Consider the following 26,457-nt stretch of genomic DNA (forward strand, 5'->3'; position numbering starts at 1 on the left):
TATATATCACTCACTTAATGTCTTTTGTGGTGATGACCAGGAAATAATCTGAATCTCATGTTTTCTTCCAGAACGAACACAAAAAGAAATTTTACAATACAATGTCAGGTGGTATGGTGTAGTGGTTAAGGCTTTGGATTTCATACCTTGTGGTTGTGGGTTCAAATCCCAATACTGACACTGTGTGACGCTGAGCAGGTCATGTGACCTGTCTGTGGTTCAATTGGAAAACCAGAAGAAATGTAACCATTTGTATCAGAAATGTCATAAGTCGCCTTGGCTTCAGCCAAATAAGTAAATATAAATGCAATAGAAACCAACGGTGAACAATGTTGGACAGCAACAAATGATGTGGAAAAAAACATCCTGGGGGAAACAAATCTTATGTTGCTCTTGTCCCAAATTCACACGTCAAGTCATCCAGTTGTATTCTCACAACATGCAAGACACATGCATTTTTTTTGCTGAAATACTGTTAACTAAAAACTTCTGGAAAATCGTTCACAGGGGATCGAGCTTTTGAATTGAAGACCACGCCTCCCCACCTCATTTACTGGTCAATTTAAAAGCTTGATCCCATCTGAACACACTTCCTGTTTATGCACCAATTTTATTTTTCAGATGTATTTATCAAACAATATTTTAGCAAAAACTGTATGCGTTTTGCATGTTGACTTGACATGTGGATTATGTGAAACGAGTATTGTGAGATTATTTTCATGGACATTTTTTTTTTGAGATTGTTATGTGTAACACAAGTGGATTATAGTACATAAAATCTTTAAATTGGTTTTTACAATCATTACAGTTTAGTTAGAAAATACCAATCTGATGAAGATTAAGAAATATATGGTGCCTCCATAGCACAGAGATTGTAGAAATGTACAAATATGGCCAAACAAGTTGCAGCAAGTGCCTTATTGCTCCATTATCTATACAGGCAGTATCTCCTGAATGTCTTATTAAATGTCTCTCACTTGTGTTGCAGCACTTTCCATCTGTTCAAGAAGCATGCTGCCTAAAATGCTTACTTAGTGCGGCCAAAGTAATATTTTGCAAAAATGACACACAAATGGTTTGAGAAATATGACCAAGAGTTCAAAGAGTTGACTAGGCCTCCAAATTCCCCAGGTCTCAATTGGCTCAAACCATGTGTTGGATCTGCTGGAAAAACAAGTCCAATACCACAACTTACAGGATCTGCTGCTAACATCATAGTGTCAGATACACAGGACAGGGCACCTTCAGAGGTCTTGTGGAGTCCATGCCTCGATGGGCCAGAGCCATTTTGGCAGCACGAGGTGGACCTACACAATTAGGCAGGTGGTTTTAATGTTGAGGCTGATCGGTGTGGTTTTCCAATATTTTATTTACAAATTCAACCAACGCACTTAAGAGTTAAATGTACATAAGGGGCTTTTCTTTTTTTTTGTGTGTATTATCAACTTTCTCTTTTATTTTTTGTGTGAACAATTTTCTTTGAATTTCACCCATTTTTTTTTAAAACAAAGAAGCAGACTTTTTGAATGAGAGTAATAGAAATTGATCGAACCTTTCTAGTAGCTGCATTCACGGCTACAATTAACATTTTTTACACTCAATAATTAAACATTTCACCACGATGTACTTGGTGGCTGTGTTTTTTTGTTTCCCCTCAATGACATGAAAAGCCTCACCTAGCCGTAAGCAATTTGTTTTTACCTCATCTCATGGCTGATGAAGAGGTAGTTATCAAAGCCATCAGTCCAGTTCATCATCATCATCATCATCATCTTGGTGTGCAGCAGACAATCTCCCTGAATCAGTCACACGCTTGCATGAAAGGATTTCCCATTGAGGCACCACCTTGGGCTTGGGTCCTGCCAGGGTGGAAAAGCAAAAAGAAATGGACCAAGTAAGGATAAGCAGCATGCAAATTTTAAACAGTAACATCAGTTAAAACATGAAGGAAAACTTCATAAAAGCTCAAAATTCACAAACGGCCTAGTACCTCACAAATAACATTTTGTTACATAGAATGTAATGTGTTTAAATTACTGTTACACTTTGGCCCAATGCAGTTTCAGCAACTAGTACTTTGGTCCTCCTAGTGGCTACACATAAGGAATAAAAAGTCCAAAAGGACACATCTTACAGATTCCATACTAAGTAGAAATATGAATAAATCTTGAAAGTTAATTTATACAGAGTAGTCAATACAAAATAAAACTCTGCTGCATTGTTTCCTTCTACATCAGGAGTGTCCAACTCCAATCTTGGGTGGCAGCAGGTTTTCATTCTAACACTTTTCCTAAACAGTGACCAGTTTTCACTGCAAATTAAAGTTTTTGTTCCTTCATTTTAATAGCCCCGTTTTTAAAGATTCAGTACTCTGAATTGATTATTTTCTTCATTAAATGATAGCCAAGCAGAAACCAGATGTTAAACGAGCCAACAGATGAGCAACTAAATCGGGGCTTCAAACTCCAATTTCACTTCAACCAGTTTCTTAATGAGAAGCCCATTGTTACTGTTTATTAAACCCATTATTTAATTCCAGAACTTGTTGCTGCTCTCATTCTGCCACAACAGACATTTCCAAATCTGCTTTTTTCTAAGAACACCAACAGAATTGTTTGGTGACCTGAGAAGATCAACCTTACTGAGACCTTCACCTTTCTTTATTTTCAGATAGTGTGCGATGGGCACAAGTGAGCTCGTCATGTGGCGACTTGTTTTGTGTCTCATTATTGTTTGGCTGCTAATTAAGGAAAAACTAAAGGGTCAGAGTCAAGTTAATTAAAACTAAGGCAAAAAAAGTTAACAGCAAAAACTGGTCACTAATTAAGTCGATGGTTAGAATGAAAACCTGAAGCCACTGCAGCCCTCCAGAACCAAAGTTGGACACCTCTGTTCTGCATGCTACATGATCGCCAGGTTGGACGGATGTAAGCGACACCTGGACATGGCTACTTTTAGTCATTTTTTAACTTTGTCATTGGTCTGCATGTTCACATCTCACATGCAATTTCAATTTTGGACAGATGAACATGAAGAAAAGTGGGCCCTCTATTCACATCAGTGTTGTGCTCCCTATACTACCATCATTTGAGATACCATAAAAATACAAAATGTTTAGTGATATAATGTGCATTTTCAGTGTCAAGGAACATAAGGGAAATCCGTAACAGGTACATTAAGACACACTCCACGCCAATGGTAATAATTAGTTCAGTTTAAGTTCAGCTACTAGCATCCCCATTTTGTCGGTTAATATTGAACCTCAGCAGGTTCAAAACTAACAAACATGGAGATCAATATTGTACTGACCTCTCTCTCTCCAGCCTAACTGGACTTTTTGTTTATTTTTGTCCTCCTGGCCATCTGACCATACCTTGTTTTGTTGTTACTTATTCTTTATATATAATATATATTATTTTAATGCATTCATAAACCCAAATCATGAAATGAGTAATGTCTATTTCTGTATGTTTGTAAGGGCAATTTAGCTCATCAGAAGAGCATGTTGAACACTGTGGGTCTTCTATTCTGTTTATAAGAAGGCTGTCATAGTTAGTGTCTCAATTTTTCTGGCCTTCCAAGCTGTCATGAGTGGTAGTTTGTTGTTTCTGGAATTACAGTACAGTATACACATTTTAATATGATCAGAGCCATGAACAACAACTTCATTTATTTATGTATAACTCACTTTCTTACAACATTGTAGCTCAAAGTCCTTTACAAGATGACAATAGAAAGTTAAAAGAAGAGAATACAATTAAGATTAGGCAATATATATTAAAGAATAAGTAACAACAAAACAAGGTACGGTCAGATGGCCAGGAGGACAAAAATAAACAAAAAGTCCAGTTATACACATATACATATATATATATATATATATATATATATATATACACATATACACATACATATATACACACATATACACATACATATATATATACACATACATACATACATACATACATATATACACATACATACATACATATATACACATACATACATACATATACACATACATACATACATATATATACACACACACACACACACACACACACATACATACATACATACATAATATATTATTACACGACCTTTCCTTAGATCAGCAGTCGTAGACTTCATTTATATAATCTTAGAGAGTCCGAATCAGTCATGGCAAACTCCTGTGACCAACAGTCATTTAGTCTGACATACCTAGTGACTCCATCCAACCATTCAAACAGGTCTGATCTCGTCTTAAGTCAAAGGGGCAAACTCACGTGTACATGAGAGCTGACAACAAATGAGAGCTTATCAAGAAGTACAATGCATATAATGCAGCTACAAGGAATAAGAGTCTGTTTTGGACATGACAACAGAGGAGTAAATCATCTGTCTGATGGCTTGTGTTTTACATACCATGATAAAATAGGGGAAGAAAAAAAAAAAAGTGGTTGCAACCACGTGGTCAACAGCTCAGTCAGGCAGCACGCTTTTAGTGGTCAGAAAAATGAGTGACCTCTTGATACTTTGGAAATGCGAAAGTGTGCTGGAAAGTCATCAGGCAGTATTCTAATTTGTCACCTCCTGTGAATTCTACTCATATAATCTGAAATCTAAAGGCGACAAGATCAGGAACAGCCGTCGTCAATTTTGACATCCCCTCTGATTAGAAGTCATGTATTGTAACATTGGCCTTTTGTGGTCTAATGGGAACTACATTTTTCATACGAGGGACAATCAAAAAGTTTCTGCACTTTTTTTTTTTTAACCTCTATTTATTAAGAATTTCAAAAACAAATTACATCACTTTTCTACATAGTTAGCTTCCTTTGCAATGCATTTTTCTCAGTCACGCAACATTCTCAGACACGACCAATTACTACTCATGCCTTCATTGTTTCCAATGAAAATATAAAAGTGCGGAAACTTTTTGAACGTCCCTCGCATAAGCCACAATAAGCCTCAGCATTTAAAAAAGAAATCAAGGGGTAATAAACACTGCATCAACATAAGAGTCTCACAGCAAATGGATAAGTATTCCAGACTATTCCTGACACACACACACCAACTGCCATGATGGGAAGTAGGTACTAGGTACTTCTTAGGCTGCATTCACACTGCCTGGCTGAAGAGACTCAAATCAGATTGTTTTGCATTAATCCGATGTTTTCAGGTGTGTGGAGACAGAAATCCAATCTGTCTGGATCAGATTTCTGTGACTTTCATATGTGATTCCAGATCGGATAGGCATCCGATTCGTTGCCAGGCAAAGTGAACGGGAATAGCCAGATCAGAATTGATGTTTTTTTTTTTGCCTGTATGCATGGACCAAAACGCTTCCATCACCAGCCAGCATTGGCAGCACAGCAAAACAATAATGAAGAGCTACAGTCTTGACAACAGTCACAGTCCCACCACTGTTGGTTCCTTTCTTGTACACTCACATCTCTTGGTGCAGGCGATTTAAAAAAAAAAAAAAAAGCTTCTGGCATTTGTTCACCATCTCGACCTAATCATGAACAGTTGACAAACTGTTTGCTGTCCTCCAGAGCAAAATGCGATGCATAAAGTAGCTACTAGCACGTCCATTTTGTTAGTTAATACCAGAAGTCGTCTCACAAATATGACATTTTGTGTTGCTGGTGACACAGATGACTCGTGCACAAACACACCAATGGGTGCATGTGTGCCGTTTCAGAGGACAGTTACAGCAGGTCACTTGTAATTATGAATGTGAACTGTTGAGATGGGCAAATCCGATGAAAGCAAAACAAAACTGTAATTAAGCAATGAGGCTTGTAATGTGAACGTAGCGTGTGATGTTTCGTTTAAGGCTCAAGTGTCTTGATTACATCTCTTAAGAGTTTCCATATGTTATCACTTACACTATGACCTATGTTTTGACATACATAAGGACAACTATATGTCATTATACCTTTCGATTCTAACAGTTCACATTTCTATTTAGCTGTTTAACAATCTGAAATCACTCTATTATCACACCCGAAATACAGCACAACATTAAGACTATTGCGATAATTTTTTTATAGGGGTAAATGGAATCTTCAATTATCTATGCAGATATGTGAAACTTTCATTCTATTCAAATTAAGCAACCACTTATGTAAATTTAACATTACCTTAATAGCTTTGACTCTTACAGTATTAAATCAGTCATTCAATGTTCAAGATTTTTTACCACAGTAGCTAGTAGTGCACCCATTTTGTTGGTTAATCCCAAGGCTTATCTCAGAAATATGATTTTTTTTTTTTTGTTATTGGAGATGCAGATGACTCGTGCACACAATGTGAACGTGTGTGCTGTTTCGGAGGACAGATGCGTTCACATTACAGTTCGACACAGCAGGTCACTTGTGCTTATGAATGTGAACCATCAAGATAGGCAAATCCAATCAGTCAGAATTGAGCAATGTGGCTTGTAACGTGAATGGGGTGTTATAAAGCTTATATAAAATACAATAGATTATTTAAATAAGAATGTGGGGACTCATTTCAGATTTATGTTAAAGAGTGATATGGAACAGGAAGCACAAAGCACTGGATTTTTGCTGTGCCAACAGCAGTCTCTCTTCAGCATATTAATGCAATTTGATAAAAGGTTGTGACAATTGCAGCAGTTGCGTTTAACATTACCTGTGCCAAATGTCTGAGAAATCAAAATGCATTATATTTTTTAAACATACTGCACCAAGTATTTATTTTAATTGATGCTTATTAGAATATCAACACCAGTGCAGAAGCATCTAACCCACAGCAACAATACTGTGCATTGTACAACATATAGCAAAGTAGACACCGATCTGTAAACAGAGCAATGGCAAACAAATCAATGAAGTATATAAAAATACCTAAGCATCAAATTAAAAATAGAAAAATTTCAAAAGATGCCCAAAATAAAAATTTGGGAGTGCTCTCTCCCTCGACTTTCTCGTATACTCAGATATGGAGATGGATATGTGAGGAGTAAACCACAATACAATGAGTATATTTTTATATTATGTACATTAAAGAAACCATTAACAATAAATCCAATCAAATGAATAATATATTTAACAATTACTATAAAAGTAAAGATGAATAAATCGGACTCTGTAGTTGCATGAATAAAACAGTACCACTTCTGGTTAGCGGAAACAGCTCAAAAGTTGATAGGAATCTACGTTTTGTACCTAATACTCGTATGCAAAATTTGGTTCATCTAACTGAAAGCGTATTCAAGTTATCGCATTTACACAAAATCACACACACACACACACTTCCAAAAATGGTATTTTCAGACTCGGGGAGGTCTAAAACATCAAAAGTCAAGAAAATAGAAGTCACATTTTTGGACGATTACAATACTTTCCCTATTCATCGTATTTGAGAAAGTCTTCCTTCATTTTTCTTTCGGCTGCTCCCGTTAGGGGTTGCTACAACGGATCATCTGTCCGCATATGGATTTTGCAAAATTTTACATCGGATGCTCTTCCTGATATAACCCTCCCCATTTATCTGGGCTTAGGACTGGCATGAAGAAACACACTGGTGTGTGCATCCTCTGTGTAAACAGAAAAATTCCAAAACATATCCTTTAACTAAACACCTACCATATAACATGAAGGGCAGTGAACATGCAAGCAGCTTGCTATGTGGCTCAGTAGGAAATAAGCAATGTGAATAAATACTACCCCTTGTTTGTCTAAAATGACATATTTACAAACCAATTGTCAATTTGCGCCACAATAGTTGAACTTGCAATTAGCACATTAGGGTATAGCGTGACCACAGACCAATCAGGTAGGTCAGTTGTCTGACATTTCCCAAAAACTGAGCTAGATACATTGCCCACCATAATGTCTGGGACAAAGACACATTTTTACTCGATTTCGCCCCTCCACTCAACAGTTTCAAATTACAAATCAAACAATTCAGACGTGTGATTAAAGTGCACATTTCACACTTTCATTTAAGGGGATATGCACACAATTTGGTCTCACTGTGGAGAAATGACAACACATTTTCTACATGGTCTCCCCTCATTTCAAGGCACCACAATGGTAGGCACACAGCAATGGCAGGTTAGTTAAAGCTGTCACATTTAGTACGTTGTCACATATCCCTTGCATGCAATGATAGATTTAAGTCTGTGATTCATCATCATCAGCAGGTGCGGAGGATCATCTCTAGTGCTGCTCTGCCAAGCCTCTCGTGCAGCCATCATCAACTGCTGCTTGTTTTAGGGTCTTGTCCCCTTAAGTTTTCTCTTCAGCATATGGAATGCCTGCTCAATTGGATTTAAATCAGGGGACTGGCTTGGTCATTCAAGAATTTTCCATTTCTTTAGTTTTGATAAACTCCTGTGTTGCCTTAGCAGTATGTTTGGATCATCATCATGTTGTAGAATGAAGGCCGTCCAGTGAGTTTGGAGGCATTTACTGTAACTTGAGCACGTCAGATATTTCTATGCACCTCAGAATTCTGTGTGTCACTGCTATCAGCTGTTCTATCATCAGTGAAGAGAAGTGTGCCAGGCCCTGTGGCAGCCATACATGCCCAAGCCATAACACCCCCACCACCATGTTTAACAGATGAAGTCATCTGTTTGGGATCGTGGGCAGCTCCTTTTAGTCTCCACACTTTGCTCTTGCCATCTCTCTGATGAGGTTCATCTGTGTCTACTGTAGGCTCTTTTAAGTCCTTTTTTCACAAACTGTAATCTGGCTGTCCTGTTCTAGTGGTTTACATCTTGCAGTCTGGCCTCTGTGTTTCTGCTCACAAAGTCTTCTGCTGATAGTCACCTCTGACACATCCACATCTGCCCCCTGAAGTCTGTTTCTGATCTGTCAGACAGCAGTTTGGGGATTTTTCTCTACCATAGTGAGGATTCTTCTGTCATCAGCAGTGGAGGTCTTCCTTGGCCTACCAGTCCCTTTATGATTACTGAGCTCACCAGTGTGTTGTTCATTCTTCATGATATTCCAGACTGTTGATTTTGGTCATCCTAAGGTGTTACTGATGTCTCCTAAGGTTTTATTCTTGTCCTTCAGCCTCATGATGGCTTCTTTGACTTTCATTGGCACAGCTCTTCTCCTCATGTTGAAAAACGATGACTACAGACTCCAAAGGGCAGAAGCAAGCCGAGGTATCTTATGAAGCCATGAAACCCACCTGAGGAATCACAAACACCTGTGACGCCAATTGTCCCAAACATTATGAGAGGACCATGTAGAAAAAGTGTTGCATGATTTAGAATGAAACTGAGCTAGAATGCTTTGAAAAGTTCAGAAAAGTGGCAAAACCTCGGTCTTCAGCACCAGGACTTTGTGAGGTATTAAACTGAAACTCATTCATCTCAAAGTACAGCAAAAATGGCAGGAATGCCAGGGCTGGTCAACGTAATGCCATTTGTAAGATTGCTTGGCTTGTTGACAAAATTAAAGTGCAAATGTCTGCGAAGTATTTGCATGTTAATGTTGTCTCCTTTCAACCCACGCTCTACAAATTTCTTCACTCCATTTTCTCTAACTGAATGATGGGAATATGCACTGAGCTGGGATTTTAAAAGACATTTTAACGACATTGATATTAGTAAGTGACAACAATTTCTATGCTTCTGCCATTCTGAATATTCAGTCTTCATTTAATCATTCAAAACTCAAATTTAATAACACAGACTATAATATGATTACTAATAAGATGTGTGGCTGTTAATCGATAATCTCACAGTGTGCTTCATGACAATGTCCAATACAACACAATAAATTCAAAGTCACAAGATTAACTATATTAAAACATTAAGCAATATAGAATAATCTTGGACAAATATTTGAGTTTAATTCAATAAACAGGTCTTGATTTAAACTAAGCTCAATGGGGTTGAGTTCTACTTTTAAACCTTTGTGTGTGTGTGTGTGTGTATGTATATATATATATATATATATATATATACATACACATATACACACACATATACATATACACATATACAGTCCCGATCAAAAGTTTAAGACCACTTGAAAAATGGCAAAAAATCATATTTTGCATGGTTGGATCTTAACAAGGTTCCAAGTTGAGCTTCAACATGAAACAAGAAGGAATGGGAGTGAGACAAAACATTTTTTGAGCATTCAATTAATTCAAAATAACGATTAAATTGAAACAAGCTGTTTTACAGCTGATCAAGATTTTAGGACCACATGCCTTTAAAAGGCCAAATCTGTGCAAACATGTGGATTCTTTGTCATTTTCTGTCAGGTAGTCACACGTTCTGAAGGCAAAGGCAAAAAAAACTCTCCCTTTTTGAACGTGGTCGGGTTGTTGAACTGCATAAGCAGGGTCTCTCACAGCGCCATCGCTGCTGAGGTGGGACGCAGTAAGACAGTCATTTGGAATTTCTTAAATGATCCTGAGGGTTATGGAACAAAAAAGTCAAGTGGAAGACCCAAAATAAATTTCACCAGCACTGAGCTGGAGGATCCAATTGGCTGTTCGTCAAGACACTGGATGATCCAAATTAAGGCCGTTACTGGTGCTGACTGCAGCCCCATAACCATCAGACGGCATCCGAGACTGAAGGGCTCCAAAAACAAAAAACGTCTTCAAAGACCTCATCTCCTTGAACGCCACAGAACTGCTCGTTTGGACTTTGCAAGAGAGCACCAAACATGGGACATTCAAAGGTGGAAGAAAGTTTAATTCTCTGATGAGAAAAAAATTAACCCTGATGGTCCTGATGGTTTCCAACCGTTACTGGCATGACAAGCAGATCCCACCTGAGATGTTTTCGTGCCACAGTGGAGGGGGCGCCATAATGGTCTGGGGTGCTTTTTCCTTCAGTGGAACAATGGAGCTTCAGGAAGTGCAGGGGCGTCAAACGGCCGCTGGCTATGTCCAGGTGTTGCAGAGAGCATTCCTCATGACTGAGGGCCCTCGTCTGGGTTTTTCAACAGGACAACGCTACAGTACACAATGCCCGCAGGACAACGGACTTCTTCCAGGAGAATATCATCACTCTTTTGGCCCATCCTGCTTGTTCCCCTGATCTAAATCCAATTGAGAACCTTTGGGGATGGATGGCAAGGGAAGTTTACAAAAATGGACAACAGTTCCAGACAGTAGATGCCCTTCGTGCGGCCGTCTTCACCACTTGGAGAAATGTTCCCACTCACCTGATGGAAACGCTTGCATCAGGCATGCCGCAACGAATTTTTGAAGTGATCAACAATAACGGTGGAGCTACTCAGTACTGAGTTCATGTTTGGAAGTTTGATTTCTGTTTTGGGGGGGTTTACGGGTTTTTTTGGAGGTGTGGTCCTAAACTTTTGATCAGCCGTAGAACAGTCTGTTTCAGTTTAATCGTTGTTTTCATTAAATTGCATGCTCAAAAATGTTTGGTCTCACTCCCATTTCTTCTTGTTGCATGTTGAAGCTCTACTTGGAACCTTGTTAAGATCCAACCATGCAAAATATGATTTTTTGCCATTTTTCAAGTGGACTTTTGATCGGGACTGTATAAATATATAAATATATATATATATATATATATATATATATATATATATATATATATATATATATATATATATATATATATATATATATATATATACACACACACACACACACACACACACACATATATATATACATATATACACACACATACATACACGGTTTGCATATTTGTAGCTAGAAATCCACAAAGGGAGAAAACGAGTCACGTCTCTTAAAATAGTTTTTTTATTCCCAAGCTTTTGACAACCTACCAGGCGTCATTATCAGAGGAAAAAGATTAGACATACAGAAATCAAAGACAATACTTAAAAGATGGAAGAGTGGGGTGGAGGGGGAGTAGTAAGGTGGGGTTCAGAGGGTGTTGGTCTTTTTAAGCCTCCTGGGAGGTTGCTGGGTTTTCATTAGCGAGCCACGATTCAGCCAGCTCCCTAGCACTCTTAGTATTGGCTCTGAATTTTACTTTCACAGTATCCAACTTAAACGTTTGGTGGAATTTGTATGTGTGTAAATCAGAGACCTTGGGTCTTTTCTTCCAATGGTGTTGTGTTGTTCCTGTATATGTGTTGAGTCTTTTAGATGTTTGTCCCATGTATAGTGCTGGGCATGTACTGCAAGGAATGCCGTAAACTGCGTTTCTTATCTCTCTGGTCAAATTTGTGCTATTGGCATTGAAAACCACAGTCTGTAAAGTGTCTGCCGGTTTGTGTGCTATCTTGTTACCACAATAAACGAAATGCTCTCTGACACCACTACCTATATGAGCAATTACCCAGCGACCCTCCAAAAACTACCTTAAATAAAATCATCACCACCCTGGGTAAACTCTGAAACATCCGTTTAAAAACTTAAAAGATCACGGTAAAATAAAATAGAATGGTGCAATCTGGCCGGAATTCTACGGCCTCCCAAAAATTGAAATTAAATAGTGCAACAACAGGATTGGGGATCACTGGAGAACACAGACAAATTATTAAATGCAGTTCATTACACACGTACTAATAAACATGCAACACATCTTTTATTACGGTAGTGCAGACAGTCATGATCATGGAGTCCAAGTAAGATCCAAAAGCACTTTCCAAATCCCTGCTAATAATAAGAGCAAGCAATGAACCTTCATAAAATAAAAAGTTTCTTCTCACAAAATGCTCTTCAATAACAATGAAGCTTCATGGAGCACTAGAAGCAAAGAGATTAACAAAGAAAATCCACTGCTAACAAAGTCCCAATATAGTGATCCAAAAACGTAGTCAAACACAAAGCATGAAGGGCAAAAGTCCAACAACATACCAAAGGCGCAAGCACAGCAAAAACAGAAAATAACTCTCCATCTCCAGAGTGCCTTCACAATGAACGACTAGGACGTGCGGAAGATCCTACAGATTTATAGGGAGGAGGGCTGTTCCTGGTGGTGATTGGCAGTTGGGCCCCCGTCTCTTGGAGGACAACCCACAAAACACATGGAACATAAAGGCAGCTTGAGTACAAAGACAATACCAAAAAATAAGGAATGATGTACATAAACAAATACAAGAATCAAAACTTAACACAATATACAAAAAACACAATTTTGAACACCAGCCAAGATATGACATAGATAGCACATGTAACTTAATATTTAAGATTTGCATTTTAATACCAAAGGGAAAAAAAAAAAAAGTCATTAAACCTTATTTGTACACTGATCTGAATTTATTTTATAGTGTTTTGAATGTAGGAATGCCTAAAGAACAAGTAACATTAAACATTCAGTAAATGTCCTTTATGAAATTTTCACATTGTGATGCCTGAATCACAATATGAATTGTATTTTGAGATAAGAGTATTGTCTCATGCCTGCTTGACTGTATTTGTTCCTCTGCCCAGGGAGGTGACAGGACAACAGCTGGCCCACATCTTTTCAATGTTATTTTTATGCAAATAACTGCGGTGTGACAAAGGCTTTTCTTTTGTGCAAGATAAGCATCTGGGCTTCTCATTTTCCTCTTTCAGCCTGCTACTAGAATTATGTTGTTGAGAGGTTTGTTTCAAAATTCTATGTATGTGCTGCATTTTTGAACAGTTTTTCTGTTTGACCTCTTTTTGTGTTTGGTGGGAAGATTAGCAATTTGGGTATTGTAGTAATGTGAAGAAATTAAAACTGCTGCAATACAAACTTTAGCGTTTTTCCTGTTACTGGTGTCTAAGCCAACCAGTAACAGTGCAGAATTCTTCTGCTCACATCAAGTCATATAGTTGCAAAAAATTATTTTTTTTTGAACCCTTTGGATTTACCTAGATTTCTTTAATAATCAATAAAAATAATATTGTAACCATTGAGACTGTTCAATCACGGAAAAAACAACTGAACCGATGTTCACAAAATCTGCATGTGCATCAGCGTTGGTTCAACTTAAAATACAGGCTTATATGGAGTATCATTTGTCATGGAAGTGGGAATCTCAAAAAACAGTGCTGACACTGGGACTACAACTCCCATCAGGCAGCACAACACACGGAGGCTGACGAGAGGCACCATTATCAGCACATACAAAGTACCAGTCAAAGCTAGACAGCAGGTACAGTGTTTTCTTTTCCAAAAACATGGAGAACAATTTTATTGCTTTGCTGCAATACAGTTTTGTCTAAGAGTCCGCCATTTAGTCTCATCATGGGTTTTATTTTTTTTTTCAAGTGACTTCTTCGATCTATGCAAGCAGGCAGTGTTGTTTAGTGGTAAAGGCTTTGGAGTTCAAACCCTGAGTTTGTGGGTTCAGATCCCGCTTTTGACACTGTGTGACAATAAGCAAGTCACTGGAATTGCATGTGCTCTGATGGGAAAACCGAAAGAAACGTATAACCAATTGTATCATAAATGTTGTAAGTCAACTCGGATAAAGGAGTCAGCCAAATAAGTAAATGTGAATGATCTGAAAGTTGGCAAAAACAGCCATCCGCTTTTTTACATTTATCTAACTTTCTTTTCACTTTCTCCTATTTTTTTGGTGCTGACTATTGTTTAATAATCTTGTTCTTTGGGTTGTGTTTAGCCAGGCTGAATTTCTAAAAGAAAATTTTTCCCCCCGTTTAATGTCATAAGAACATTTTCAGTTTTTAAAGAGATGTATAGTGTTGCCAAATCGCAAAGGAGCAATATTATTTTCTTTCCACTTATCCAAAAAGCTATCAAAGTGGCAAAACTCCATTTGTTTAGGCGAGTGTCACATTGGCAGTAATTGCATACTAAAGAAAGTTTAGCAGTGGATTCATGAAACTGTATGTGGAAAGAAACTCGCCCATTTCAGACAACATTACCTATCACTATGTGCTAACAGAGCGAAATCCAGGCAACCGCACATGGACAGTGGCTGCCTGCTGTGTGATGGTCAAACATTCAGGTGGGAATTTCACTGCACTGTGTACAAGTGACAATAACTCGGACATGAACTGATGACAGACTTTTAATTAAAACAAAACATTACATTGTTGAAAAACTCCAGGCTATTGCAGACCTGCATATCATTAACTAAGCGTGTTATGTATAAGCCAAGATGAAACCATTTTTTTAGAGCAATCTGATTGCCTATTCAGAATATTGTAGCTTAAAGAGCATTAGTAACTTTACAACTTCTTGACGGTAGACACTCAAGTCCATTTTATGATGAGATATAAATAGAGAGTCATTATTTGCAGCAATTTTAAATCAAAATTGAATGAATCAACTTTATAGCATTATTGAATACGGCCACTGGAGCTGTGTCCTGTAACTATATGGAGACTTCAAGGATGTCTGTGATCCCCAGTCCTTCATAACATCCCTATACAATAGACGCTTGCCCATGGATTCAATCATTCAACAAGCTCATCCAGTTCATCAATGTGGAATTAAACTAAGCCAAGAAAAACAAAGAAATGGTGCTCATCTCTTCCACCAAGCAAGGTATTACGGTAATTATGGAATCCAAGGATATACAAAATGAACAAATTCTCATTTCTGCCAGTATTGATAAAAGGGTGAGCATTTTAAGAAGGAAGGAAGTACACTCACTCTTAGTAAATTATTATTTATGATTATAAGGTTCAACAGTTTATTTTGAAATCAAGTTTAATCTAATTGTCACTTTCAGAATACAGTAATATTAGATATACATTTAATCACTCCACTTCTTCAAATCAATACAAAAAAAAGCAGCCAATGAAAGCAAAACCTATACATTAATCATAATTTTACTTAATTTCAGACATAGCATGGCAAGAGTAATGGTGGTTGTCAGAGTTTAAGGACCTGCTGAACCACAATCTCAAAGGTTGGTTCCCGATAACTTTTTGCATGCCCTTAAGGAGGTATCATAATATTATATTAGTTTAACTAATACAGCCAATATTTTACTCTTGCACAATGGGCCCCAAAGGCATAAGGACATTTCCCAAATCCTGTTTAAGCATTGGTTCAGTAGTTTATTCACAATCATGGTGGATATTAATTTGCCACATGAAATGGTGTTCTAAAGTGAAGATTTTTTTTTTTAAATGTTAGAAAATACCCTGTTGGTTCTTTGCATTTTACAATGGGGGATGAATGTATTTTTAACTAGCCCCCAGCCACTTTATAAAAGGGTCTTAAAGTGCTGTTGTACACTACCACAGAAAACGAATCTAAATTCCTCTCACAGCCAGAAAGGAAGCAAGGGCACTTTTGATTTGCAGCATTCATGATTGGCGAAATGACATTAAATAATCAACAGCAGAACTCATGGATGTGTTTAACAGTGACAGTAGGAGCATTTCCACATGTACAATGCAAACTCAACTTATTGGGACTAAACAGCTGTGTAGCCTTAAGAAACCATGTATCAGTGAGGCTAATTTTGGGGAAGGTGTCAGTTTGCTAGAGAGCTGAAAGATTGGACTGTAGAGTATTGGAAAAAGGTCTAAGGAGTCCAGATATACCCTGTTCCAGAGTGATGGGCACATCAGGGTAGGAAGAGAGGTAAATGAATTGATGCACCCCTCGTGACTAGTGCATTTTTTAAAAAATAAGTAAACAAGGGGCAGTAGCATTTTTGCTACTTTAAACAGTTTTAATAAAGGAACTTTTGCAAAATAATTGGACACATTTAAAGTAAACCAATTTCAGTAACATTAACTCAAGGCCTATAAATGACCCAACACTGTAATGGGCACAATGGGTCAATAAACAAACAAAATAACTTCAAATCCTTTTACAGGTTGTTGTTACTTTTCTATGCAGTCACTTTTTTTTTTTGGTAAGTTTTGGTGTAGTACAAATTTCCGAGAGCAAACCAGACCTTTTCTTGGAAATAAAAGAAAGGCATTAAAAACCAGGACAACACAAATACTAATCCATTGCACACGGCAATCTCATGCCTCCCATCTGATTTAGAATCAGCAATCAATAGAGTGTCCTTGGACTGTGAAATTAAGCCAGAATCCGAGAACACCCACTGGTATGTAGAAATCTGCATACAGACTGTACCCTAAGGAGAAAGAAACTGAATCCAACCAGTGTGAGAAATTGCAGAAAAGAGAAAAAATATATACAGGTAGCCCCCAGGTTCCGGACATCTGACCTACGACTTACAAATGGGGCCGCAGCTGCGATGCATGCACCTCAGTAACTGGTGCTCCGTCATCTTTGGCCTGGGGACGCTGCAAGTAGCGGGCTGGAGGGGGGCGATTTCACTGCTTGCACAGTTGTAGTGTCCCTCAGGCGGTGACCCGTGGTCCATAGTCACCGGGGCCACAGCTATCGCTCGTGTGCAGGATGGAGGCTTGATGGGGCGGATCGCTGCCCACCCACTACGCTGCCGCAGCTACTGCTCCTGACTGGACACAGGCTGGATGGAGCGGAAGGGGGTGTTTCACTGCCCGCCCATCACACACGGCTGCCAAGTTTGTTCTCGGTGGGCGGCTGGTAATGCTGCAAGCGTCGACCCGGTTGTGGCTAAATGGGGCGGCAGGGGGTAGCACTGTAGTGTGCTTCGGATGGCTGCCTGTTGAATGGGGTTGGTGGTGGGCGATTCACTGCCTGCCTTGGGCCGCCCCGTGTTCGTTCTCAGTGGGCAGATGCTGCAGGCAGCATACTGTAGTGGAGGTGACTGTGTGGTGGGCGAGTGATGAACCCCCCCCTCCCCCTTCATTCTCAATAGCAAGCCTTCTTGTACTGTTACGCACATAGCAGGAAGTTGTCTCTCGTTCAGTACACCAGACGGGTTGACGACCGGTGCCTTCCTGCTGTGATAGCGTGTACAGTGCTGTGCAGAAGAGCTCATCTTAACCTTTAGTCCTCACTGTTCAAGAATGTCTCTGAAACACAAATCTGATGCAAGTGCTGGTGATACAGTAAAGAAGAGAAAAACCATCACCATTGAAAATAAAGCAGAAATAATAAAAAGGTCAGAGAGAGGTGAAACTCCATCATTCATTGGCAGAGTACTTGGTTACAGTCAGTCAACAATAGCATTTATTAAAATAATGTACCTGTTCCAACGGACATACAAATTCAAACTTAAGTACAAACCTACAGTCCCTATCTCGTACGTAACCCTGGGGACTGCCTGTATATATATTTTCCTGGTTATGCCTGAAAATTCATGTCTAAGGCTACATCCATATGACCCAAAACTGAGTTTTAAAAATGAAAGTGATCTCTGGCCACACTGAATAAAGTTTTCACATCGTTAACAAAAAAAGTATCCCAGTCTATACAGAAATGCTCAAAAAAACGCATATGACATGGACCTTTGCCAACACTGGGCATGCACACATTGGACTGAAAATCCATTCAAATTTTGTTTGAAAATTATTTTTGTAAACATTGTGAATTTTTTTCCAGAGGAAAGTTGGAAACAGAAGCACCTGTCCCAGAAAGCATGCAGAAGCCTCAGTTAAATTGTATTTCTTTTAACTCTCCCAGCTACTGATTTTGTGAATACATGTGTGACTGTCTAAATTGTTAGTAAGCATGAATTTGGCTTGCTGAACAGAAAAGTTGGAAACAGAAGCATTAACCACCCCTCTACCCTCAATGATGGAGACGCCTCAGTTAAACAGTATTTATTTTTGCACTCCCAGATGTCAAGGAAATAAAACTTTGGAGATTCAACAAAACTGATGAATGGTCTTTTCTATTACATGATGTGAAGAGATCGAAAATAGCAGTGCAGCAGAAGATTACACAAGCCGCTCCACACGCACCATGGAAAAAAAAAACTCTTAATTCCCAGGCCTCTATATTGAAATTTTTTTTACATGAAAGATGATAATCAGTGAATGAGATCATGTAATGAGCAGAATCTAATCAGGGAAGGGCCACACAATAAGCAAGAATCAAGCAGAGCGCGATTATAGTATTGCTTTCACCCGTCCACACTGCAACACCTCTGACACATTTACAAAAGTATCCAGGCTCTGGAGAGCATTTTTCATTTTCAGGAGATGAATACACTGGCCTACTGTGGACTAAAGGCAAAAAAGAAAACACAAGAGATTTGTCTCCAAGAAAAATGTGGTAGTACTGATGAGGCCTTAGGCCAGGTTTATACTTCACGTGACATGACACATGCTGCAGTGGACGCTCCTGCTAGGCAAGTGTTTTACTGTTTATACTTGCGCGCATACTTGACGTAAATCTGTAGGAATCCACCAGGCGGCAGTGCGAGATATCATGACAGTGAGAACAGGTTCGGCTTCGCTGTGTTGTGAACTGCCTGGAACGCCCATTAATTTCCAATGACACCTTGCCGCAATATCTCTATAAAGGATGTTTAATGATTAAATCCATCAATCCAGGGATTTGTCCATTCCAGCAAGCATTGTGCACGAGGCAGAAACAATTCTTAGATGGGGCATCAGCTCATCGCAAGGTGAATAGGAGCACTCACATACACTTGCATCATTTTAGCGTCGCCAAATCTGCATATTTTTGGAAGGAAACTGGAGCTCACTGTGGAAACCCAGAAGGAAAACATGCAAACTCCAGGCAGAGAATATCAGTGACGTGACTCCCTGCGAGACAGCAGTGCTACAACTCTACCACTGTGTCACCCCCATTTGTGTAATTATTAACAGTATTCATTATTTAAACGAAATTAACTATCTGTAAAATGTAACGTACATAATTTAATGCATTTCATCAAGAAAGTGATATCAAGTATAAATCTTAGGATTCAAAATGTGGAAAGAGTTGGAATATCATACATTTAATGTGGTCTGTGTGGCGATCTACTGCTGTATGCCACTGTTGTCAGGTCCAGTGAAAGCCCTAGAGAATGAAAAAACAAAAAAAAGACTGCACAGAAAATGGTATGCGAGACTTTTAAAATGTATTGCGTCATTACAATCGGGAATATGCGATCCTTGAATATTAAAGCACCACGAATGTATTTGTACGTCGGCATTTTGCTTCACCTCATCGAACCATTCATCAAACATTGAAGTGCGCACATCGATCTCGTAGGATCCGCAAAGCGGCTTTCTGTCACATTTAGATCGTAACCGGAGACTCGGACGTCCACATTCCAACTTTTAGCACAATGTGCCCCCGACTTTTTGCTGGTACTGCAACTCGCGCACGCGTCACTTTAATTTCTGAGGACCTGCTCAGAGGACGCATCAAATTAATGCTGGGAACACGTGGCAGCCATGATGCGGGCGCGTACATGTTCTGAGCGTGAAGTATAAAACGAGCCCTTAGTGTTTTATATTAACATTTTCAAACAAACACAGAGATTATATCGGATGGCAAGAATATTATAAGGCCAATTTTTCCAGCGAGTTGTTTTCAACAGCTACACCACATACACTTAAGAACTGGTCATCCACCTGAAGCTAAGCTTGTTCAGGACCAGCCAGTACTTGGATGAAAGACCATCTAGGATAAGCTTGGGTTGTTTCTGGAAGAGGTGTTGGAGAAGCCAGCACAGGGTGCTAACCCTATGGTCTGTGTGTGGATCCCAATGACCCAGAGTGCAGTGATGGAGCCGTCCTTCAGATAAGAAGTAAAATCGAGGTCCTGCCTCTCTGTCATCATAAAAGATCCCTGGGCATCCATCGTAAACAGCAGGGTGTATCCCAGTGTCCAGGCTAATTGGCGATCTCCCAACCTCTTCAACACCTGTGGTGAGCATACTGGTGCCAAAATGGGTGTCGTGGCGTCATCCATGTGGATACTGAACATTAGTGGTGGTTCAAGTGGCTCCCTATTTACTAAGCACTTTGAGTTATGAGGAAAAGTGCTATATAATCCAAAAGAATTGTTATTATCATCATTATTATTAATAGATACTCAGTACAAGAAAAATATTTCTAAAAAACCAATGCCTTTTCAGCATGTTTTGTAGTTAAAGGTTTTAGACAAAGACCAAATGAAGTGCATTCTTTTTCATAAACTACCTAACCTGCAAAGCATTGCACTGGATTTCAAACAACTGTTTACAAGAGGAAGTTTTTTTGTACTTTTCATTAATGTGTTTCCCATGCCTGGTTGTTCATTACAGGCATTAGCATATGCAAGCCTGGGACTCAAAGCATTAATAAAACCTGAAAGGATATTGCTAGACAAAGTGTTAGACATCCCATCCAATTGAATCATATTAACAATCGCAGGTATAAGCTTGTGCTTGTGTGGATTTTTATGGAAAAAAACAATCAACATTTCGAATTAATTTGAAGCAAAAAGCCAAAACAGAAAAATCAAGATAACAAAGGAACAGATGAAATATTAAGAATACACCTCCCACTAAAAGCAGCCTACACCCTGTTATGTTAAGTGCTTATGTTCTTACCCCAGCCAGACATCAGACATTTCTTCAAACTGCCTGGAAAAGTGCCAACAGGAAAGCAAGAAGGAGAAGAGAGAGAGAGGGGAAAGGATAAGACGACATTAGGTAAAGTAAATCAACAGGATGAAATTCTAAGCAGGAGGTTCTGATGTGCTATTAGGAACTCAAATGCTACAGCAGGAACAATGCAATTAATTCTGAAGATGAGTTATTAGTCTCCACAATGTTTGCTTTTGTTTTTTTTTTTTGAAAAGCTACAAGTTTGGCAAAGATCCAGCTTCTGACATATAGAAACAGAAACAAACAATAACACTTGTGCAATTAAAAAAAAAGGTTAAAACAATTTCGACATGCTTCATCAAATGACAGTTTGTGTTTAATTTTGTATTACTTAAGATACTGTTATTGATTATACTTAGACATGCTTAAATCAGCTGTGGACTATAGTAAAGGAACCTACTGTTGTAAACGACACATTTTCAGTTAGTCAATAAGGAAACCTACCAGTCACTAAAGGCCACTTTCCAACAATAAAAGATAAGCTAAGCATCTGGAATCAGCTATAAAATAAATTCCTGTACAGCATGATCAGTTAAAGTCTTAGATTATCTTTCCATCCACAGACAGAGTTTGAAACATGAACAGAGTTAATGTCTCGGTAGCCAGTTCATTTTCTTTTATCATAATTCCGGGCTGCTGTTCAAATGTTTAATATTAATCTAAGGTGAAGGAGGTAGAACAGAGTGTGGAAGGTAGAGAGAGAACTTTCATGTTTTATAGTCAAGCTACTCTACTGTGTACTAAACAGAATATGTACAAGAGAAAGACGGGGTTGGGTTCAGAATTTTCAAAGGTTTTGCTCTTCAACAGCAACACCTCGTTGACAGTCATGTTTTTATTGTTTTCTGATCATTTAATTATATGCTCATTTTTTAAGTTAACGGGTAACACTTTAGTTTAGGTAATGCAAAAATGTGTCTATTACTCATTTACTCTTATGTAGCAAGACCTTAGCATAGACTCCCTTTGGTCTTCTCAACACTTTTAAAACATTAGTAGATGGGTTATTCAACGTCATATTGACATGCCGGGAAATATTTGAATGATTCACAGGTCTTATACTAAATATGACATATCGAGAGAAATACGTCTCAGTTAAACCACCACAGAGAAGTCCAAAGTGAAGTTTTATTAGTAGGTCGGAGTGCAAAGATGAATAAACACTTTGATGTTTTGTAAGCATCATGAAGAACCAAAAAAAGTTGTTAAGGTCTAGTTACAGGTCTAGAAAATGAGTAGTAGACACATTTTTGTAGTACCTAAACTTAAACGTTACCAATGAATGTTACACAATACCTCTGGAACAAAAACAAGTGTGTTTTCATAAACCTATCTGTATTAAATACATTTCAAAATTGTTTTGCTTTATAACTCCATGCTAGGAAGCCTTTGCATTGTACTCTGTTAATGTATCCTTTTAAAACTTGATACACTTCACCATGACATCTAGTAGGACGCTAAAGCGGAGTTACAAAGAAATATTTACAGAAATTGTTATGCATACATCAACGTTCTATTAAATATTTTTATTAAAAAAAATCTCAATGAGTCAAAGCAATGTGTCTTTCCTTTACAGCCTAACACTTACTAGTAAATCCAAAGGAACGGCTGTTTGACAGGAGTTGTTTCACCTGATGCTATTAACAATTACTTTGTTTTTTACTCCACTTAATAACTTACTGATTGTGGAGTACAAATGACTGTTTAGTTTACAGACGGCACGGTGGCAAATGAAATGACCCAGTGTGCCCCTGTGTTAGCATGTGGGTTCTATGACTGAATGAATTCCCAGCCATAGTCAGTTCCTGCCTGTGACTGAAACTCTAAAACACTAAACAGGAAAACACAGGTTCATTAAATCAGAGTGGACGGTATCATGCAACACTTATGGATTTATTCTTTAATGTAATATTGTATATATCATGCAGAGGTGTTATACATAGCTGCAGAAACAGACTACTGCTGACTTTATTTTACGGCATGGTCATTGTAAGTTACATAAATGTACACTTATGTACACTCATCAGAAAATTATATTACATAATGAAATCCAACCTACCACTTAATGAAAATGGCATTAACAAAACTCTCTCTTTTTGTTGTAAACATGCAAATAAATATCTAATCATTTATATACTTATAAAAAAAAATAATAATTTAAAATTATAAAAACATTTCACAAGAAAAAACAATTTCAGAAATAGAGCATATTAAACTTTTTCAGGAAAAAATAACCCACTTCACATAAGAAATAAGAGATATGCATTAAAAAAACAAAGAATTCAGAGAAGATATTTAGTCTGAAACATTAATATTTTTTAGATTTAAACATGCAACAATTTTGAAACTCAGTAACAGTAACTGAACCTACGATTTTTTACACCCAATGTTTTCTTCAAATTATTCTGTGCTTTACATGCATTCACTGCTAACATGGAGAGTTAGTTCTGAATTTCCCCTTGGGATTAATACAATCTAATTCATCTAAATCTAAATTAGTATTTCATCCCCCTCCTCTCTTGAGATATTCTGACATTTATTTTGGAGGTGAAGTATGTTGCTTTCACATTTAAACTACAGATGACAGACAGGAACACCACAAAGTCTGGCAGACTTTTTAAAATAAGCTGCCCATGGCCCACATTATATATATTTATTTATTAATATTATAATATATACAGTATATATATGCAAATGATTATTATGTAATGTAAACATCCCTGAACATCCAGTTTACATCCCGTAAACCTTTTTCTTTGCTTGATACATCTATGTACAAACAAAGTTCAATATCTTTGTTTTGTGTGTTTTTTGTAAACTCAGTCTTATTTTTAAACCTCAGACCTTTGCTGCTAAACTGCCATCATTTACTATAGTGGTACTCACTGCAGATGTTTGTTCCAAACAGCTTCATTTTTTTAACTGGATACCTTATCCTAATTAAGCAAACTGTCATTTTCCAATTTCTATAGTGTCAGGTCACTGAGGAAATTATAATAAAAAAAAAACAAATGTCCCAAGCAATTATGTATGCTACATGGCATTAAGTAAGCCTTAATTTTCAAGATTTTCACTGTGCTTTTCTAGGTACTTTGGCTACCATTTAGTTCATTTTTGACCAATGAGCACATTAGTGGGTCTGACACCGCAGTAGCTGAAGTCATTCAGCAATCAGTGCCATTTGCCGAGGGGTTTGCCACGCTTGTCCTTAATTACCATTATTAGGATACAATTAAGGGAGAGAGCTACACAGAAAAAAAGCAAAATTGAAAAAATAAAGTTAAAGCATTTATCGCTACAGTAAAACACTTATTACACCATCTAAAACAAAATCAATTAGAGGTAAAATGACTTCACTAATTATAAAGCTGGCTAGAACAGAAAACTGCAGCCACAGCAAATGACCCAGGACTGAGTCTGAGAACCACAAACATTATTGGGGACTACACCGACTTGACCATATGGTAAATGAAACTAAAAGAAAGTGGGGCAAACCCAGTAACAGTACAGTAGGTAATAACCAAACCCCAAGAACCCTGGAAAACAGAATAAGCAAAAGATTATCAAAAGATATTATATGCAATTCTGCTCCCTACACTAAGAAATTACAGCGACTCTTGAAGTTGACTGAAAAAAAAAATTTCTGGATTAAGAACACAACTTCAAAAGAGAGAACTTGATCTACTTGGTAGCAGATTAAAGAGACACTATCAAGATAATAAGGCTTGACTGGCCCAATGCAAGACCAAACTCATGGTTTATGATGGACTGGTATCTCACTCTGGGACTGACTGATGCCTTCAAACTCCTGATTCTATATTTTAATGTACCAATTGGACAAGGAAAAGGCAAAGGTTACATATATGGAAGCCACTTCTTACATAGCGGAAGTATAGAATGACATATCCTTTAAGAAGAGAAGGGAAAACATCCTTAAAAATACATAAATAAGCTTTACAGACCAAGTGAAATGGCCATAGTTATCATTACGCGTACATTTAAAAGGCTTTCTTGGGCATTCAGAAAGAACTCAATGAAATCAGCTTACCCACAGGTGAAAACATCTTAAAGGTAAATTTCACATAAACATTACTGAATTTTTCTTTACAAAGAGAACCACAGAGACTTGGAATAAATTATCAAGTAGTAACGTGGAGGACAGTAGATCTTTAGAGACCTTCAAAACTCAACATGATGTTCTTTTACAAAAATTAGGATGACAGGATTGGCAAGCTATGTTGGGCTGAATGGCCCGATCTTGTCAAAATGTTTCTAATACAACCAAATTATGCAGAAGGCTCCCTTTGGCATACAAAAATATCATTGATTATATAGAATTAGTAAACTGCTGTGCAATTGTGTTTTTGAAGCATTTATCAAAGAACAGTGGACAGAGCACAAAAACACTAAAAAAGGAACAAATTGTGCATTGGCGCAAACCTGGCAAACCGAGGCGCACACCAGCACTAATTATAGATATGTGGAGTTTAAATCAAAGAGAAAAACACTGAAATGGGTGCAAATAAAGAGACATCTGGGTCCATGGCCCAATCTCTGACAAACCACTGCTGTCGAAGGTTGTGGCATAAGAAAGTCTTTTATTCATCCTACTACAGCCACGTCTATTTTTAACCACAAGATGCCGACTCTGTTGGTATATCACAATGCATACAGTGTCTGTAATTAGAAACACAGAAGCAGATTTGGGTGGACCCTGATATGTAAATATTTCCTAAATAATTCATACACACCACTCTGACTTTTGTTTGGCTGTCACAGCAAAATGTGGCACTGTGACAGACATACAGAAGGCCTACCCAAGTCTAAATAAGTCTGTTTAGTCCCAATAGTAACACACTCTCTTTCATCCGCATAGCATGTTAGAAATACTCACCATCCATGCCGTTGTGCTGTTCATAGTTTCTCTTGCCCAAAATAGTGGGAGAGCCATTGTTGAGTATTGGCATGGATTTGATGGGCGTTAAACTGGCCATAGATATCGTTGAACTTCTAGGTGGGTCTGGTTTGGGACAAGGATGTGCTTCTAGAATAAAATAAACAATATCGAAAGTCAAGTCACACAGCTTAACAAACCAGCAGTAAC

General features: G+C 38.0%; 1 protein-coding gene across 3 annotated transcripts in view; it reads right to left on the minus strand.

The window, feature by feature from the left end:
• mta1 (metastasis associated 1) overlaps positions 1-26,457 on the minus strand; it is a 112,413-nt gene that overhangs the window by 10,906 nt on the left and 75,050 nt on the right. For 2 of the 3 annotated variants that reach the window (XM_039741812.1, XM_039741813.1), the window contains exons 16-18: positions 26,248-26,397; positions 21,297-21,329; positions 1,702-1,859 (exon numbers count right to left, since the gene is read on the minus strand). In XM_039741812.1, coding sequence (XP_039597746.1) covers positions 1,741-1,859; positions 21,297-21,329; positions 26,248-26,397 — 302 coding nt within the window. In that variant the 3' untranslated portion in view covers positions 1,702-1,740. The remainder of the gene's footprint in view (positions 1-1,701; positions 1,860-21,296; positions 21,330-26,247; positions 26,398-26,457) is intronic. The other variant, XM_039741814.1, reaches the window with a different exon arrangement.

The sequence above is a fragment of the Polypterus senegalus genome, chromosome 18 (assembly GCF_016835505.1).
Source record: "Polypterus senegalus isolate Bchr_013 chromosome 18, ASM1683550v1, whole genome shotgun sequence".
In the NCBI taxonomy this organism is placed as follows: domain Eukaryota; kingdom Metazoa; phylum Chordata; class Cladistia; order Polypteriformes; family Polypteridae; genus Polypterus; species Polypterus senegalus.